We start from the raw sequence: 19,107 nt of genomic DNA, 5'->3' as shown, positions 1-19,107 counted from the left end.
TGGGAGATTGGGATTGACATATACGTATTAATATGTATAAAAGAGATAACTAATAAGAACCTGCTGTATAAAAAAAATAAATAAAATAAAATTCAAAAAGAAGAAACAGGGCTTCCCTGGTGGCGCAGCGGTTGAGAGTCCGCCTGCCGATGCAGGGGACACGGGTTCGTGCCCCGGTCCGGGAGGATCCCACATGCCGCGGAGCGGCTGGGCCCGTGAGCCATGGCCGCTGAGCCTGCGCGTCCGGAGCCTGTGCTCCGCAACGGGAGAGACCGCAGCAGTGAGAGGCCCGCGTACCGCAAAAAAAAAAAAAAGTGTTAGCTCTAATATTTGATAATCAATAGCTGGTTGAAAAATTAATGTTTCTTCTTTTTTTTTTTTTTTTTTGTCGGTACGCGGGCCTCTCACTGCTGCGGTCTCTCCCGTTGCGGAGCACAGGCTCCGGACGCGCAGGCTCAGCGGCCATGGCTCACGGGCCCAGCCGCTCCGCGGCATGTGGGATCCTCCCGGACCGGGGCACGAACCCGTGTCCCCTGCATCGGCAGGCGGACTCTCAACCGCTGCGCCACCAGGGAAACCCCTAGAGCTAACACTTTTTTAGAAATAATCTAATCTAATCCCTAATTTTTACCGGTGATAAAACAGGAAGCCCAAGGTGGTTAAGTAAGTAACTTACACAGAGAGTTAGAGATTGCTTTTGGACCCGGTAGAGTGCTATTTCCTAAGTAATGATGAAAGTTTGAAAAGGATGGCTGTGGTACTGTGATTTATAACAACAAATATTTATTTGGCCTTTGTCCAGTTCCTAGCACGGAGCTTCTCAGGCCCTTGGAATTTCCTTTGATGGGAGGAAAGGTGTCTCTTGTGATGTGTATGAGGTGATTTCTGGATGACACTAAAGGTGGAGGCTGCTTGCCAGGGGAGCCAGTCCTGTGATTAGAGGGTTGGAACGTTCAGTCTTCGCCCCCAGCCCCCATGACTGGCTGGGAGGGGCCGGGGGCTGGAGATTGAGTTCAGTCACCAACCGCCAATGTTTCAACCATGCCTACATGACGGGGCCTCCGTAAAAAGCAAACAAACAAGAGAAGGAGGCTCGGGGAGCTTCCAGGTTGGTGAACAGGTGGAGATTCAGGGACAGCGGTGACTCAGAGGGCACGGAGGCTCCTTTCTCTGCACCTTGTTCTCGTGTGTCTCCCAGCTGGCTGCTTCTAAATTATATCCTTTTATAATAAACCGGTGATCAAGTCGGTAAAATGTTTCCCTGAGTTCTCTGAGCCGCTCTAGCAAATTAATCAAACCCAAGGAGGGGGTCGTGAGACCCTCCGATCTAGAGCCAGTCGGTCAGAAGCACAGATCACAACCTGGACCTGCATTTGGCATCTGAAGTTGGGGGTCGTGGGACAGTCCTGCAGGGGCTCCAGGCAGAGAGCGTCAGAAGCGGGCTGAACTGCAGGACACCCAGCTGGTGCTGAGTTGCTTGGTGTCAGGACCTGGTGTCAGAATTGGAAGGGCTCCGTATTTTACTTTCCCAATTGATTGTTTCTCTGCTGTTATGCACGCATATCATACGTGTATCTGTGTGTTCATGTGTGTATAATATGTAAACCAAGTACATACCAAACTGTTACTTACATCGATTCCAGGACTTACCATCAGGGTACCATGTTCTGTAACTGAAAGAACCTCTAATGCTTCATATAAGTAGGGTAAGTCAGGGTCACGTTACAGGGTAGCTGACACTCCATCCTGACCCGTTCTCAGAATCTCCCTCTCAAGGTGGTCCTGGAAACCTACATGCACCACCTGTCCAGCTACTTGTCACCTACAGGCTCCAGGCCCTGCCCACTGTGGAGGGACACAAAAGACCACCTCCCAACCTCTCCATTTCTGTCCAGGATCCTTCGGTCCAGTCCTGCCCCTGGATCCCAGTCACCCTTACAATCCTCCCTACTTCTTTTTCTTTCAGTATTTATTTGTTTGGCTGCGTTGGGTCTTAGCTGCGGCCCGTGGGATTTTTTTAGTTGCGGCATGTGAACTCTTAGTTGCGGCATGTGGGATCTAGTTCCCTGACCAGGGATCAAACCCGGGCCCCCTACACTGGGAATGTAGAGTCTTAGCCCCTGGACCATCAGGGAAGTCCACAGGCCTCCCTGGTTTTATCTCCTGAACTGACATTGTTTGTCAAAAAGGCAGAGGCTCCATGCCCCCTAAGGTCACAAAAACAAAACTAACACAGGAATCTGAGCCAGTAGGAAAAACATCTAGGAATTCTCAGGACTCTCCTTCCTTCCCAGGTAAGAGGTGTTAAACTTGAAACAGTTTAACATATGTGACCACATATGTGACCACAAAGTGTGAGGAAATCCAACAAAGGCAGGCAGGGAGAGGGCACAGCCGGGGCCTGGGGAGGGGCCTGCCGGGGCTTGGGAGCCCGTGCCTGAGCCTTCAGGTCCCAAGCCTTCCAGATCCAGAGGCAGCCCCAGCTTTCATGGGTAGAAAGAGGATCCATGCCTTCACCCAGAAGGCATGACCCAGAATCGTCAGGCTGTCCAGAGACTGGCGTTAAGAGCACAGCAACCCTACTTAGAAAGACTGCCACAAATAAAGTCAGGAATGGCACAGTACCTAGGACCTACGATGCCAGTTTCCTTTGCAGATAAGGGAATGGAGGCTGCGTGAAGCGAAGTGGCTTCCCTGAGCTCGGGGCTAATTAGTAGCAGAGCCAAGACCAGAACCTCAGCCTCTGGCTTCCCCTAGGCCTGTATTCATCAGGTTCTGCAGAGAAACAGAACCGATTAAACATAGAGACGGGTAAGACCAGATTGATTGTAGGATCTGCTTTGGATAGTTAGAAGCCGAGACGACCCATGTCTCGAGTCTGTAAGCTCGGGGAGCAGGGAAGCCGGTGACGGAGGCCGGTCTGGGATTCAGAGGTCTGGGAACCAGGGCAGCGGATGGTGTAGCTCCCTATCCGGGGGCCCTCAGCTGGGGAAGGTGGGAGACACTGCTGGTGTGAGTCCCAGAGCCTGAGGCTGCAGGCCTGGGGACCAGGAGTACAGCTGTCCGAGGGCAGGAGAAGAGGGACAGAGAATGTGCCCTCCTCCGCCCTTCTGTTCCTTTCAGGTCCTCCAAGGCCTGGATGAGGTGGCCACATTAGTGAGGGCGTCTGCCTCACTCAGTCTTCAGATTCAAATGCTAATCTCCCCAGAAACACCCTTGCAGACACACCCAGCAATAGTTACCAGTTATCCGGGCGGCCCGGAGCCATGTCAAGGTGCCACGTACACTAACCATCGTGGGGCCCCTCAGATCCCGTGGCTGTGTCTGTCTGGCGTAGCCGTCGCTGGTTCTGGCTCTGCAGGCGCAGGGGAGGGGTGGGCTGTGGTCCCGAGCACGGGGTCCTCCCCGCGCCTGTTGCCCAGCATCTGTTCCCTGGTTGGGAAGTATCAGGAGGTGCACCACGTAGCAAAGGAGGGATATTTGTTGCGAAGGCGGGGAGGACAGAAAGCAGAGAGCGCGTCGCTGTCCTGCATTTGGAGTGCACTTTTGCAAATGGGCCACAAATCATCTAAGGGGATTATTAGTTATACCTGTAAGACATTATTCCAATCTGCCCATCTAGAGGAGGGAAAAAGAATAGATACTTGTCAAAATTGGCGTGAATAGGAGTCTTGGCAGGGAAAGGAAATTATTAATTTTCTCCATTAATTCGAGACATTACCCCCAGACACACACAGCCCTTCATAACTGTCAGAACCTCTCTCCTCCCCATCACGGAGCAGCCGCACCATGGTGACAGATGAGGGCCACCTTGAAGTCACACGGCGTCTCTGTCCTTGGGTCTGCGTCGTCAAGACCCCAGACGGAGCGCGGGCGGCTAGGTCGGTTCCCCAGCACGCGTGCCCGGCCGCAGGGACCTTCTAATGTTTCCTTAGGGGCCAGTGGCCCTGAGCTCCTGGGGTTGGAGCTCTATCCATCAACACCATGGTCATCAGTTTCAGGAACTAAAGAATTATTTAGGGTTCCTTGTCATAGCCCATATTGATAAGTTATGAGATTTACAAATGGCCTTAGAGGTCATCTGGTGCTATTTGATAGAAAAAAAAACAAAAAAACCCTAACACCTGGGACTTGGAATGGTAAAAACAGTTCCTCAAAATCACAGCCCATTAGTGGCAACACAGAGGGTAGACCCCAGGTCTTCTGATGTCTGATTCAGTGGTTTTCAGCCTTTATTCCTATGATTGGCCCAGAGTCATAGGAGGTCACGTGTAATGTGACCTCTATGGTGATGAGGCTAAAAAGGGAGGCCAAGGAGACCGATGCCTTTGGTGAGAGGTCAGCTTGATAAAGAGTCCAGCCTGGATGGCAGGTGGGAGACAGACTTGCCTAGAAATAGCTCGAGGTGCAGATACGGAGAGTCCTTGACAAGAAAGTTTCCAAAGGGCCCCCGCATCACAGGAAGCGCTCCTGCCTCGCCCGGGCAGAGGCGTTGCCCTCTGAGCGCAGGGCTCCTAGCCCTCCCCTTCCAGCTCCCACCATAGCTGAGCGGCACTGTCTCCCCTGATGCTGAGGAACCAGGCCCTGCTCTGCGACGTGGGCGCTGACTCGGGCGTGGCCTGCACGCCGAGGGCTGCTTGGCTTCGTGGGCATTTTGCCTGGAAGCGAATATAAGGATTTCACAAATATTAATAATGAACAGTGATAATTAGCATCACTGCCATGCAGCCGTGCCCTCGGGGGCTAACATGGGGAGAGGACAAAGGAGAGAAGAAAAGAGAAGAAAGGGAACAAGGAGGAAAAGTCAGGCTGCATCAGGACCTCATCTGCGGAAATACGGCTGTGCTCTTCCTCCAAAAAGCCTGGAAATGACCACACTGAAATAAACCCGTTGGTTCAGAGTGCAAATAATAGGGCTGCTTTCGGTGCCCTGGGCCGTCCACAGCATTTCAGAAGGTGCACGTCCTGTCTCTGACCCACCGGGACTTCGGGCCCTTGAGCCCCTGCTGGGTTTCCCCGCCGGGGGCTGCAGTGCTGACCCCTCACTCGGCCTCTCACCCTGTTCTCCCAGAGAAGACACAGCTGGTGCGCCTGGAGCTCCAGGAGAGCAGAGCCCAGGGACCACTCTTGACCTTCGTCCAGGAGGGTCCTACAGCCAAGGGACCTTGTTTGGGACCCAATCACCGCCTCTTTGCTGGATGTACAGGCGTGAGTGTGGGCACAGCCCTGGGGCCTGATGGGGGCCTTTCTGTGAGCGGGGCGTACTGGGCTGCAGGGCTTATCATCCAGACCAGCACACTACCGAGAGCAGAAGGTGACTGTCGGCAATTACACTGGGAAGACAGGTGTCAACTGGGACTGTTCAGGCAAATCTAACAATACAGTCGCCCACCTATAAAAATAACAAAGGCGTGTTTGGCATTACTGTGCAAATACATCAATCCCCGGGGAACTGAGCCGTTGCAGGTGGTGTGGAAGGAAAGTTTTAACTCCCCCCAAAGCAAGCGAGAGGTAAAGCATTCGCTCTTACGTTGCTCTATTATTAGAAATAATTTCCAAGAGGGAGGGGGTGGGGAAGGAATGGTTGGGAGTTTGGGGTTAGCAGATGAAAACTGTTATATACAGGATGCATAAACAACAAGGTCCTGCTATATAGCACAGGGAGCTGTATTCGCTCTCCTCTCATAAACTGTAATGGAAAAGAAAAAATAGAAATAATTTTGAAGATTTTGGACTCCACCTGTCCCCCCACAGATTCTGACCCTGGAGGGTTTGCCATGGGCTCAAAAAGTCAGGTGGCTAAAGTGTCCTCAGGGAACTGGTGTTGGATACCCACTGGCTGTATCGGCCCCGGGGCATTGCCATTTCTCCAAAATACGGTTTTCTTTGGGAAACGGGGTCTGGGATACTAGTGGTGCCCGCGTAGGCTGATGCCGGCAAGGTCAGGTCAAACTGTCTGAAGACATACATACATGGAAGAAGCACTATCTCACGCATCTCCTTATCAGCTTTTTTTTTCTTTAAAGCAGTAGTTTATTTAGAATAAAGCACATAACTCATTTCACTATGTAGTTGTTAACACGGAAATAACCCTGTTGGTTCAGAGTGCAAATAATAGTAATAAAAGTGGAAAACATGTAACAAAAATTTTTCAGATGCCCTTAACATTTTGTCAATAACATAGCTGTGTGAGCTCTGCTTTTGAAAGTGATGGATTTTTTTTTCAACCTCTACATTTTGGTCTGAACTATTTATGTCTGTTTATATTTAGATACTTTTTAGAATATAAATGTTAGCTACGTTTTCAATCCAAGTCAGCCAACCTGTTCTCCAAATGGATTCAAGCTTCTGTCCTCAGCCATTTGTCTGCCTGTGCATGAAATCCCAGCTCTCTGCCTTCTGCATCCTCTCTCTCTCTGTATCTCTGTCTGTCTGTCTGTGTCCACCTCCTCTCTCCTCTCTCCGGCACACATTCTGAACTTTCATTTAAAGAGCACGGGCCGCATCCCCGCTGGTACCCTGGCTGTTTCTCTGGCACTCACTCGGGTCCCTTCCCTCTGGGTCAACAGTATCATCTAGGTTCCAAAAATCTCTGATTTGTGCTGATTTTTCCTACACCTCATGAACCCATCTGAGAGAGAGAACATAAGGAAGACCAAGCCGAGGGACCTCCCTGGCGGTCCAGTGGTTAGAAGGTTGCCGGGGGCTGATGCAGGGCCCCGCCCACAGGAGTGCAGTCGCTCTGTGAGCACGAGCCCAACAGCCTGTCTTTCATGTGCTCCCTGGTCATCCTGATGGGCCCTTGTGGCCCTGGATACCTCCAGGCCCCCTCCTTCCCAGACCTCCCTGCAGAGAGGCTCTCCACACCCCCTTCTCCTGCCCGCCCCGCCGTCGTATCCTCTGCATCTTGGCTTTGGTCCTCCTGGTAAGGAGAGCCCAGTGTCAGAGTCTGTGCTTCTGGACAGCCCCAGTCACTAGAGTCCTTCCCTCCTCGTGTTATCCCCCGCTGTCCCGTCAGAACATGGGAACCATCTGGGAAACTCACCCCTGCCAGGCCCCCGTCTGAGCCCCAGCTCCGGGAGCAGTACTAAGGGACTCCTTCCCCCGCTAGACGCCCGGTTAACTGGGACAGGGACCCGCCGATCCCGTCATTAGCCAGCAGACTGTCAGCCTCCCTCAGGGAAGGTCCCTGAGGCCACAGGCAGAGAAAAGTCGTCAGACCCCAACACAAAGAGCTTCTGTCACTGCCAGCAAATGAGACATTGACCCAGCGGCTCCGTCTCCAAACCAGAATGGCGTTAGCACAGTTCAGTTGCTCATATTAATTAAGGGAAAATGAGACAGTGGGTTCATCATCACACTTTTCGTGAAGTCCGGTGTGGGGAAGGGATGTGTCTGGGAGTTGGCGGCAGCCAAGGATGGCTAGAGCCATGTCCACACTCCCTGCATTAATGGCGGGGAGCCCAGAGTTGCTTATTGCCTGCGGTGTTGTAGGGAGAGGCTGGGGCTGGGGAGGACGGAGAGTGTGCAGAGGAGACCAGCAGAGACAGGAGACTGAGCGAGGAGAGAGGGAAAGCTGGGGGCGTTCTGGGATCCAACCCCCGAGCCATCACGTACTGACTGGACAGATGCTGCGTGTTCAGCCTGAGCAGATGCAGAAACAAAGAGGTCAGAGAAGTGAGGGGTGTCATTCCCTCTCGGTGTGCCTGCAGCTGAGAGCGGACGACACCACACGGGCAGCGAGTGCTGAGGTTCGCGGCTGAGGTCCTGTGAGCCCAGCTATCCCCAGTGTTGAACCTCACCCCGGTTCCCACCTCGAGCATGTTCTAAGGTTTCTGTCCTTTGAAAGAAGGAGGCTCCTGTGTCAGGTGTGTGATGGAGAAGGACGCCAGGGGACGCCTAGGAAGCAGGGGGAGGCAGCTCCCACCTCCTCTCCCATGCCATCAGTCCTGGCCCCCTCACTGTGGGAGACGGGGGACCCGGGTAATGGATGAGGTTATCTGCTCCGACAGTTAAGCAGGGACAAGACCATGGCCTACGAGTGAGGGCTGCACTGCTGATCCCATCACCTTCCCCAGACACTCCGCTTGCTTCTAGGGGGCCTCCTAACCCCGGACTCTCCATTTCAAGGCAGCCCTGGCACTCAGGTCCAGTTTGGGGCCTGTGGGCAGTACCTACTCAGGCTGAGGCCTCGCACTGCACCAGTCCAGCTGTCTTGGGTTCACAGGGAGAAGGGCAAGATCTGGGTCAGCCTAGGATGCCAAGCCCAGATTGCAGGCCACCTTGACAGCCATGAAGCTGAGGTTTTTTGTTTTTGTTTTTGTTTTTTTTGTGGTACGCAGGCCTCTCACTGTTGTGACCTCTCCCGTTGCGGAGCACAGGCTCCGGACGCGCAGGCTCAGCGGCCATGGCTCACGGGCCCAGCCGCTCTGCAGCATGTGGGATCTTCCTGGACCGGGGCACGAACCCGCGTCCCCTGCATCGGCAGGCGGACTCTCAACCACTGCGCCACCAGGGAAGCCCGAAGCTGAGGTTTTGATCTGCCTGCAGCTCATTTTCTGCAATTATGTTCCATGGGCCAGCATCCTGGAGAGAGAGGGACGAGGGACAGGACTTGGGCGCCCACCCCCATGTGCACTCCTGACAACGTCTGTCTTGTCCCTCACACCTTCAGGGACAGCAGCAGAGGGAGAGGGCGGCTTCAGACACTCCCCTCCCTTGGCCTCATCTGGCTCCGGACCCCGGGGGCAGGGTTTCCGGCAGATACACAGCCTTTCAGTGAACGCCCCCTTTTCCTGAGCCTCGTGCACTCTTCACAGGAGTAGTTTCAGCTCCTGGATCACTCGGAGGGCTGCCCTGCTTGCTGAGTGGGTGAGAGGCTGTTTATTTCCCAGGGTCGACCAGAAAGCCCAGGTGTGGTCTAGCAGGGCAGTGGCATGCACGTGGTCGTTGAGGTGTTTGATTCCAAGTTTCCAAGGTCGGCATCAGTAGGAATCGTCTGTAATAGCCCCTCTTGCTGGGCAGCAGGGAAGCGGATTTCTGGCTTTTCCAGAAGCCCTGCCGTGTGAGTCCATTGCCCCCCGGGGCCTCCTTCCTTCTGGCCGCGTCTCCTCTACCCCCGCTTTCTTGCTCATCTGTGTTCTCCTTCTGTGGCCGTTCCTCCCCGATGCTCTCGCCTCCCTGAACTGATGCCTCTGTCCATCCATGGTCCCCCCACCCGGCTCGTTTCCTCTAGGGCGCCCGCCCCCAGGCATGTGCCATTGTGAGTCACCTCCTGACAGGTCTCATGGCAAAAGCTGTGACAGGTGCTGGCATTTAACCTCAAAGCATCTTCCCCAGACAGAGCGGCAGCTTTTCCGTGGCTGATGAGGAAGGACAGAGGGGATGGGGCACCTCCCTAGCAACTTCTGATCATTTCAAAGGGAGAAGCCGGGCAGGGTTTGCCTCCAACTGGGGAGGATTTCTTGAATGATGTGAACAGTCAGGCAAAGGAACAGGCCACCCCCGGAATCATCCCTGGGGACATCCCCGCGGAGGGGCAGATACTCTGTCAGGGACAGTCATCCAGGAAAGTGGGAGGCTAACTTCTCTGACCCCCCTGGTACTTCCAGCTCTATAATTCTGAGGAATTGGCTGAGGAAAAAAGAAGGGAAAATTGGGCCCAGAGTGAAGGCTGAGAAGCAGCTGGCTCAGAAGGATGAGGATGAAAAGGGAGAAAGAAGAAGTGGGTCAGGAAGCGTCCGGGTTTTACTGTGGACTTCCTCTTCGAGCTCTTCATCCCTGAATGCTTAGTTTTTTTCCGTCTCTAATAAATCTTTCTGACCCACCATGCCTTACTTAAGGGGTCTGAAAGCAATTAAGAATGGAAAAATTGAGCCTGGGGAGAAAAAACATAAAGCACTGCAGGTCTGGGCTCATGAGATCGTGGACCACCCAAAGTCAACGACTTTGCCTTCTACATCCTCTCCACCCACGGCATCTAGCCCATCACCTCTCTCACTGTCAGGGATGAGTAAGATAGCCGCCGGTCTCATCGGGGACAGCCGGCCGGGCCAGGGACCCTTCTTCCCAGGGGTGGCCTGCTCCCCCGTTTCTGAGATGGCCCAGACCCTGCTCGTGGACACTCTGCTCATTCCTTGCACTCCGTGACTGTTAGGTCGGAATATGTGTCCCTGCAGAAGAGGCCGCCCTGTGCCCACGGAACTATGGGGCCAGCTCAGCCCTTCCCCAAGCACGAGACCTGCGTCTGTGGGGTCCGAGTCCAGGGACCTCCCCCATCCCTGATAAATGGCCCCATTTGTATCCTTGCAGATCTTAATCTTCCTAATACAGTGGATTGAACTTATCTTCTTCAAAGCGCTCCTCCGTGGAAAGAAAGAACCCGCATTTTTTAATGTATTTCAGCCAGTGATGCAGAGCCCACTTGCTTTGGCTTCCAGTCATGTTATATTGGGCTGTCCGAATGCACAGGGCAGGGTGACATGCCTCTGGGTTACTGGCTTATTACAGGACCTCTTACCATTAAGCAACACTGCGGGGCAGACTTGAAGCTTTCTTTTCTTTCAAGTCCCTTTTGAATGTGTCTTCAGAACCTTTCCCATGGCATCCAGATCACACCGTCTGCCTTTCTTTCCTTCCTTGCACCAGTGCATCCTTCGTCGTCCTCCTCCCTCCTTTCCTGTCCCCCCTCTTGTGGTCCCCCCCTGCCTCCCCCGCCCAGTCAGCAGTCTGCCTTCCTAGCAAACAGGATTCAAACATTTGTTCCCTCCTGCCCTTTTCTCCGCAGCATGGAATCAGGATTTTACATCGCAACCAGAACTGGAGAGGGCAGGGAAAGCATTCCACCTTGCAGTTTCCTAGGTCTCCAGGCCTTTAGCAACCTAGATTGTTTGTGCTTTACAAATCTCACCCAGTATTCAAAGCAATTAAGAAAATAGCATCTCCGTCTCCTTCCATGGACTTGAGGTGAGGACAGGTGTCAACATCTTCCCTTTCTTAGCAAAGAAAGCTGGGTTCGAGTGGGCGCGTGTTTTGCAGTAAGATCACAAAGACTCAGTGGAAAAGTAGCTTCAGGGGTCCACATCCTCAGCGTCAGTGTGCCCGGCAAAGCTCTCAACTCCAGAGAGAGGGTGTCTCTTGAGATGCCGGCTCCACGAGGATCTCAACGCAAAGGGCAGGCAGGAAACGTCGCTGACCCCTTCACAGACCCAGATGCACATGTGAGTAAGAACGGGCTGAGAACAGCGCTTGGTGGAGAGCGTGGGCCCCAGGCCAGCAGCACGGAAATCCTGGGACACTTGGTAGAAATGCAAAACCCTAGGGCCACCCTAGACCTACCACATCAGAATCTATCTATAGATACAGATATAAAAACTTGGAGGAATTTATATGCAAATTAAAACCCGAGAACCAGTTACTTTATAGAACTTGACAAAATTCATTTTCTCACTTAATGAGGTAGTATTATTGTAACAATCCCCATTTTATGTGAAACACTGTTTCCTCCTCCCTCCCTGTTTTTGCTGTCACATAACAGTCCATAAAAACAGCAGTACAGATAGTGAAGATAAATTCCCGCATTGCAGAGGGTGGCCTTGTTGTCCAGCAGTTCCCCCCAACTCCCCCAATTCAAAGACAGGAACTTTGAAAGTTTTGAGGAAGATGCTGCAGAGCAGGTGCTTCCTGGGGTCTGGGGTGCCCTGCTGGCCCCACTGTAGGTACAGCTAGTGCCCTGCCGGCCCCACTGTAGGTACAGCTAGTGCCCTGCCGGCCCCACTAGGTACAGCTAGTGCCCTGCCGGCCCCACTGTAGGTACAGCTAGTGCCCTGCCGGCCCCACTAGGTATAGCTAGTGCCCTGCCGGCCCCACTAGGTATAGCTAGTGCCCTGCCGGCCCCACTGTAGGTACAGCTAGTGCCCTGCCGGCCCCACTGTAGGTACAGCTAGTGCCCTGCCGGCCCCACTAGGTACAGCTAGTGCCCTGCCGGCCCCACTAGGTACAGCTAGTGCCCTGCCGGCCCCACTAGGTACAGCTAGTGCCCTGCCGGCCCCACTAGGTACAGCTAGTGCCCTGCCGGCCCCACTAGGTACAGCTAGTGCCCTGCCGGCCCCACTAGGTACAGCTAGTGCCCTGCCGGCCCCACTGTAGGTACAGCTAGTGCCCTGCCGCCCCCACTGTAGGTACAGCTAGTGCCCTGCCGGCCCCACTAGGTACAGCTAGTGCCCTGCCGGCCCCACTAGGTACAGCTAGTGCCCTGCCTGCCCCACTGTAGGTATAGCTAGTGCCCTGCCGGCCCCACTAGGTATAGCTAGTGCCCTGCCGGCCCCACTAGGTATAGCTAGTGCCCTGCCGGCCCCACTGTAGGTATAGCTAGTGCCCTGCCGGCCCCACTAGGTACAGCTAGTGCCCTGCCGGCCCCACTAGGTATAGCTAGTGCCCTGCCGGCCCCACTAGGTACAGCTAGTGCCCTGCCTGCCCCACTGTAGGTATAGCTAGTGCCCTGCCTGCCCCACTGTAGGTATAGCTAGTGCCCTGCCGGCCCCACTAGGTACAGCTAGTGCCCTGCCGGCCCCACTAGGTATAGCTAGTGCCCTGCCGGCCCCACTGTAGGTATAGCTAGTGCCCTGCCGGCCCCACTAGGTATAGCTAGTGCCCTGCCGGCCCCACTGTAGGTACAGCTCATTTGTTTGGCTAAGTGCAAGGGGGTTAATTACCTGTGGCAGATACACTGCGGTACATTTTGAAAGAATGATGGAGTCTTAGTAGGAGAGAGCCATCCTTTCCATCCTGCTGTATTTATTTACCACAAGGAAGGCACACTGAATCTGGAAAGTCGTTTTGGTCTGATTTTATTGTTGTTTAATCCTTAAAACCACTTAGATTGGTCAACCAGCATCATTTCAATGAGCGAGGCCATTTTTGTCTTTATTAGACGTCCTGAAATAAGTGATTTCAGAATCCCCTTCAACTCTGAGATTCTTTAAGTCTAAGAGAAATAAGGAGAAAAGGGTGAGAGGATGTTGACATCCATCCTTTGAGAGGAAGCTTTGAGGAATTAGACATGAACCAGCCTGGGTGATTAATGTCTGCTGGGGTCGAGCCTCGTAACCAGCACCACCACCCTGAGACCCCAACAGGCAGGGCCCCAGGAGGCACCCACTCTGGAGCATCTTCCTCAGAATTTTCAAAGTTCCCATCCGGTGCCTGGGACCAGCATAGGCCAGCAGTGCCATTCAGGAGTGACACTCAGATCTCAGACTGGGAAGTGTGCACTTGTCTCAAACTCCACTTCCCCCCTTCGCCTCGACTTCCAGCCAGTCCTCACATGGGTTCAACCAGATTCCCAAGATCCTGAAATTCTCACCTGTGGGCTTGTCCTGGGGCCTGTCAACCGGCCTAAGTTCCAGGAGGGTGCCCTGGTAAGTGGACTGCCTGGCTGGCCGACGGACGCATGATTTCCTTCAAAGAATAGCGTGAGATTGGGCTCCTAGCTGACTCCGAGTGACTCGGTTTGTTTACCTATTTGCCTGGAGCCCCACACCTTCTGGGGTTGGCCTTGATCACCAACATCCAGACACTGAAGGTAGAGCCTGGGTGACCTTGGTGACCTTGGTGGGGCTGGGTGATGGGGGCAAGGGAGGCCCCGGGAGCTGAAAAGCCAGTGTCCTGGGAAAGGGGCAGGGTGGTGGGGATACCCCAGTGCTTCCACGTGGAGCAGAGTCAGGATGCCACAGCAGCGGCCTCATGTCTGCCCATCAGCCCACCCCCATGACACCCCACTTCCTGCGCCAAACCCATCATGGGCCCAGACTTCGTTTGTCGAGCAACCATTGGATCAGCTATGCTTCTACGGGGAGTGAGAAAAGTTACCATGTGTTTTTATCATCCTGAAAACTAATTTTGCTCTCATGCCGGGAGCATAAAAAGGAATCAGGTATCAGGCTTAAAAGAAATGCAAATGGCTGTACCTTCTCGGCCTTTGGGTTGGCTGGGTTTTCACAGGAGCCTGGCGCTTTGACAGCCTCAGGACATTTGTGTTTTAAGCCAGAAGGTCTGTCCTCTTTGCAAGCACAGGGGTCAGACTGTGAAAGAGCACGTAGCAGTGACTGCAAGAAATGTCAGTTTTGCAGCCCTGGAGTATTCAGGATCATGAATTGCAGGCTTCCCAAAAGCCTGAGAATGACGCCTCCAGAATGTCCTACAGAGCCGGGTATTATACCCACTGAGCTCCCTCACCCCAGGTTCTGGGGATCTCAGGGTTATTTTATGTTGGCAAATGTTTATTGAGCACCTACTACATAGCAGGCAAGAAGGGCTGCCTCATTCATTCATTCTCCACTTTATCTTCTCCAGGACAGTGTGAAACCAACCGGCTGCTTTGTGTCTGTCTGTATCAAACTGTTAAATGGTCACTTATTCATTCTACGAGTAGTTAGTAGTTTGTACTCTGTGTACAAAGGCATCTCTACATTGTGAAAAATGAAGATGTCTATACTCACATACCCTAAAGTTATTCCCACATTTTTGATCATGACAGTTCAGTTTAAGAATATCAGAGCTTACTAATGTGCCACAGTATTTCATATGTACTCTTAATTATCATGTAAGAAAAATAATAACATGCCCTTCTTATCAAATGGTGTGAAAAGTTAGTGACTTGGACAAAAATCCATTGATCCAAGACTCAAGCAGAGAATTTCTTCAAATGCTTTGGGGCCAGGCTTCCCTGGTGGTGCAGTGGTTGAGAGTCCGCCTGCCGATGCAGGGCACGCGGGTTCGTGCCCCGGTCCGGGAGGATCCCACATGCCGCGGAGCGGCTGGGCCCGTGAGCCATGGCCGCTGAGCCTGCGCGTCCGGAGCCTGTGCTCCGCAACGGGAGAGGGCACAACAGTGAGAGGCCCGCGTACCACCAAAAAAAAAAAAAAAAAAAAAAAATTACTTTGGGGCCAACATAATGTCCAGAATCTTTGACTTGATATTCAAACCCCCATTCTATGGCTTTTTGTAGTCCTTCTCTTCCAAGCTCTGTGAGTACAGTTACGCCCCTGGTTTCACAGTTTCTTGATTGTCTCTGTCTGTTTCTTTCCTCCCAGACGGCCAGGGCTTTGTGAGTGAGGACGAATACCTGGAAATCTCTGACATCAAACGTGACCAGTCCGGGGAGTACGAATGCAGCGCCTTGAACGATGTTGCTGCCCCTGATGTGCGGAGAGTCAAAATCACTGTCAACTGTGAGTAGCCCCACTGTCAGAGAGCTCCAGGGGAAAGGAGGGCATGGGGACTGAGGGGACAAAGAGGTAATGGCAGTGCCATCTTCTGATAGACCCAAGTTGTTTCCAGCAGGAAAATACAGTATCAGATTGCTGTGCTCGTCACCACCGCCAGGGCCATGGACTGTCAGGACTTTTAGCTAATGGGGAGACTCATGAACTCTGGGTTAGTGTGAAGGCTTGAAGAGATGCTGGGGTAAACGCAGCATCTTCAAGCAAGAAGTCCTCTTCCTAAAATACATGGTCGTTTAGCTGGGAAGGGGGACGTGCACGGCCCGTGACGGATGCGCGTCTCACCTGTCTCACGGACTCGCTCTGCATCTCCCTGCAGACCCTCCCTACATCTCCAAAGCCAGGAACACGGGTGTCTCTGTGGGCCAGAAGGGCATCCTGAGCTGTGAAGCCTCTGCAGTGCCCACGGCTGAGTTCCAGTGGTTCAAGGAAGATACCAGGTACCTTGAAAGCGGAAACAGGGCATGTCCGAAGCAGAGCTGATGGATCGTTCCCCACGTGCAAGGAGGGGGATGAAGTCCAGGGGGAAGATTCGGCAAAAGCAAACTGATTACAGCCTCCGTTATAACAGAGTCTCCTTTTAGAACCAGAAACAAAACACGGAGGGGGCTGGGAAGTGGACAAAACTGATGGACCTTGTTTCAGAATCAGATTAGCTGTAGACACGGTGGTCTTCAAGGACTAGGGGAATGCAGCCCTGGAGCGTGGGCACCCTTCCCTTTCGGCCCCTGACGGCGGCCGCGGTGCTTACAGCTGGAGGGTAGACGGGCCGGCTTAGTCCGAGGGAAGGGCTGTGAGGAGGAGAGTGTGTGCGTGGATCCCTCTGCGCCGTCTGGACTTCCCGGGGCCCTCCTGTCTGCTGCCTCACTGTGTGTGTGCAACCAAACCCGTCGCTCCTCCTCTTTTTTTGCAGGCTGGCCACCGGCCTGGACGGCCTGAGGATTGAGAACAGAGGCCACATATCCACACTGACCTTCTTCAACGTCTCAGAGAAGGATTATGGGAACTATACTTGTGTGGCCACGAACAAGCTTGGGAATACCAACGCCAGCATCACACTGTATGGTGAGTGCAGGAGGCCTGGACGTGGGGCTTGGCGGGGCCGGGGGTTGCAGGGACTCGGGAGGGAGGAGGGCGCACCCTGCTTGGCCTGTGTCCATCCATAGGGCTCAACCCCCCACCTTAGATGCAAACGCACCTCTACCTCATTCTCCTGGCACACGGTACGTGGTGTTTGCAAGGTAACTGATAGCTCCTGGTCTCGTGCAAGGTGAGCTGTGCACCTCAGCAAAGGAATAAACCTAACTAACTCTGAACCAGGTTGCACAGTGGTTACCGTAAACACGACGGAACCGTGGAGCAGGTCGATTGTAGTACTGTCTACTGGTCGGAGGGCAAATTAGATATAGTTTTAAGATACCCTCTACAGTAAGAAAGAGTCGATGACTCCAGGGATCATATTAAAAATCTTAAACCAAGTTACCTGCTGCCATCATGATTCTCATGTTGACTGCATGTCACGTTCTCATTCATTGAAATGAACGGAGCAGGCGGCTTGAGTCCTCATCGGGACGACTGCTCTGTCCACAGCTGAGACAGCCATCCCTTCTCTGCAGGTCTCTCCCTCCCACACGGCGGGAGGGGCCTCCAGAGTGGCCCTTCGGGGGACCTCACCCTCCCTCCCTCAGCTCTCGCGCTGCTGTGTCCATCTCCTCGCGCCACATTTCACCCCACGAGCCAGGCCCAGCTTGTGGCGATCGTCCGTGTGTGTACGTGCATGTTCATTTGCTGAGATTTGGTTAGAGGGAAGCGTCTGGTGAATAGGACGGAAGGGTATTCATTTTTCACGTGGACCTCAGACCCAGAACAAGCTTTCAGCATTGACGTGAACTAAACTTCGTCCACCAGCCGTCTGAAATGTGTGATCTATGTCTTTTGTTTTCTCTCTGCATTGTGTGTGCATTTTGCTGTGTGTGTCTTAGAACTAAGCCCCTCATCAGCAGTGGCAGGTGGGTACAGCACGTTCCTTCCCTCCTCTGCCTGCCTGAATGCCTGTGCTTTTGAGTCCCACCCTCCTTCAGAGACAGGCTCGCCAGCTCCACTGCCTTGGTGCATTTCTCCTCAGTGGCTAGACTCAGGGGGTTGGTCTGCACAGGTTAGGTAGCAAGCACGTAGAATATGATGGCTTTCACACACGTGCATATGAAATATCGTTCTATGTTTCCGGAGAAGGGCTTCCCCCCCCCACCCAAACAAACAATAAACTTCTACTTGGTGGCCTCAGCAGCAGCGAGGGGAACCCAGCCTAGACACCAAGTGGATTACCAGATGATTTTCTCCATGGGGAAGTCACACTAGCATGAATGTATAATTTCTCCAGCCCAAGGCAGAAAGGGCTCATGACTTAATTCTGAAAGCTTCATTTTCAAATGGAAGTACTTGGGTCATTATTCATAATGATCATAATATCATCTACCGTTTACCACGTATGTATTGGTTTCCAGGCATCATGCTAGTTCCGTGCAAGACAGGTTACTAGCCCCATTTTAAAGATGGGTAAGAGGAGGACCCAGGAGGCTAAGTGACACTGAAGTACGCATAGCTAGTGAAGAGGTGCTGGCGAGTTTGCCCAGAGGATGAGGGTGTGAACCATGGGCACACACACACTCCCTCACGTGCCAGATGGGGCCTCAGCTCTGCAGCTGCCCTTTCCACAGCTCTGGATCCGAGACAATCACGGGCCACTGGCTCTGCCCACACCTCGGTGTCTGTGAATGTCCATCCCTAGGTCTTGATAAAACTTAGAAGAGGTGTGGCTGGGTTGCTGCTCTGCCACTGACCCTGCCGTCACTCCTGAGTCGGTAGGGTTGCCCGTGGCGGGATGTGGCTGACAGTAGGGTTCCAGGACTGACAACTAGGTGATCCAGGCGCTTGTCCCTCTGTACCATTGACTCAGGAGAGAAGTGTGTCACAGCCGAGAACAACAGTGTATGGAGATGACTGATACATTTGCCGGCTAGGGCTGCCGTAACTAAATAGCATAGGCTGGGGGCTTAAACAACCAAAACTTGTTTTCTCACAGTTCTGGAGGCCAGAGGGCAGAGATCAAGCCAGGAAGATCTGTCAGCTGATTTTGATGAGGGCTCTCGTCCTGGCTTGTAGACGACCATCGTTCTCACATGGCCTTTCCCCTGAGCATGTGAGGAGAGGGAATGGGAGAGGGAGGATGGAGAGGGACAGGAGGGTGAGAGAGAGAAGGAAGAGGGAGGAGAGGGAGACGGAGAGGAGGGAGATGGAGAGGAGGGAGTGGGAGAGAGAGAGGAGGGAGAGAGTAGGGAGAGTGAGGAGTGGGAGAGGGAGTGGGAGAATGAGAGGGAGAGGAATAGGAGGGTGAGGGAGAGGAGGGAGGAAGGAGAGGGAGTGGGACAGGAGGGAGAATGAGAGGAGGGAGTGGAACAGGGAGAGAGAGGATGGAGAGGGACAGGAGGGTGAGGGAGAGGTGGAAGAGGGAGGGGGTGAGGGAGAGAGAGGAGGGAGGGGGAGGATGGAGAGGGAGAGAGAGTGGAAGAATGAGAGGGAGAGGAGAGACAGGGAGAGGGAGAATGAGAGGGAGTGGGAGAGGATGGAGAGGGACAGGAGGGGGAGGAGAGAGAGAGGAAGGAGAGGGAGTGGGACAGGAGGGAGAGGAGGGAGGAAGGAGAAGGAGAGGGAAGGAGAGAGAGTGGGAGAGGGACAGAAGGGTGAGGGAGAGGAGGGAGTGGGAGGGGGGAGGATGGAGAGGGAGAGAAGGAAGAGGGAGGAGAAGGAGAATGAGAGGAGGGAGTGG

At 53.5% G+C, this 19,107-nt stretch overlaps 1 protein-coding gene across 3 annotated transcripts in view; it reads left to right on the top strand.

Annotated features, from left to right (window-relative positions):
• The window catches only part of LOC115844512 (opioid-binding protein/cell adhesion molecule), a 1,086,269-nt gene that overhangs the window by 1,048,787 nt on the left and 18,375 nt on the right, over nucleotides 1–19,107 (top strand). For 2 of the 3 annotated variants that reach the window (XM_030841637.2, XM_060304313.1), the window contains exons 5-8: nucleotides 15,093–15,230; nucleotides 15,601–15,721; nucleotides 16,195–16,346; nucleotides 17,264–17,290. In XM_030841637.2, the coding sequence (XP_030697497.2) occupies nucleotides 15,093–15,230; nucleotides 15,601–15,721; nucleotides 16,195–16,346; nucleotides 17,264–17,290 (438 nt within the window). The remainder of the gene's footprint in view (nucleotides 1–15,092; nucleotides 15,231–15,600; nucleotides 15,722–16,194; nucleotides 16,347–17,263; nucleotides 17,291–19,107) is intronic. The other variant, XM_030841646.2, reaches the window with a different exon arrangement.

The sequence above is a fragment of the Globicephala melas genome, chromosome 8 (genome assembly GCF_963455315.2).
Source record: "Globicephala melas chromosome 8, mGloMel1.2, whole genome shotgun sequence".
NCBI classification, from domain to species: Eukaryota; Metazoa; Chordata; class Mammalia; order Artiodactyla; family Delphinidae; genus Globicephala; species Globicephala melas.
Note: the sequence above shows the minus strand (reverse complement) of the source record. Positions and strands in the feature narration are given on the sequence as shown.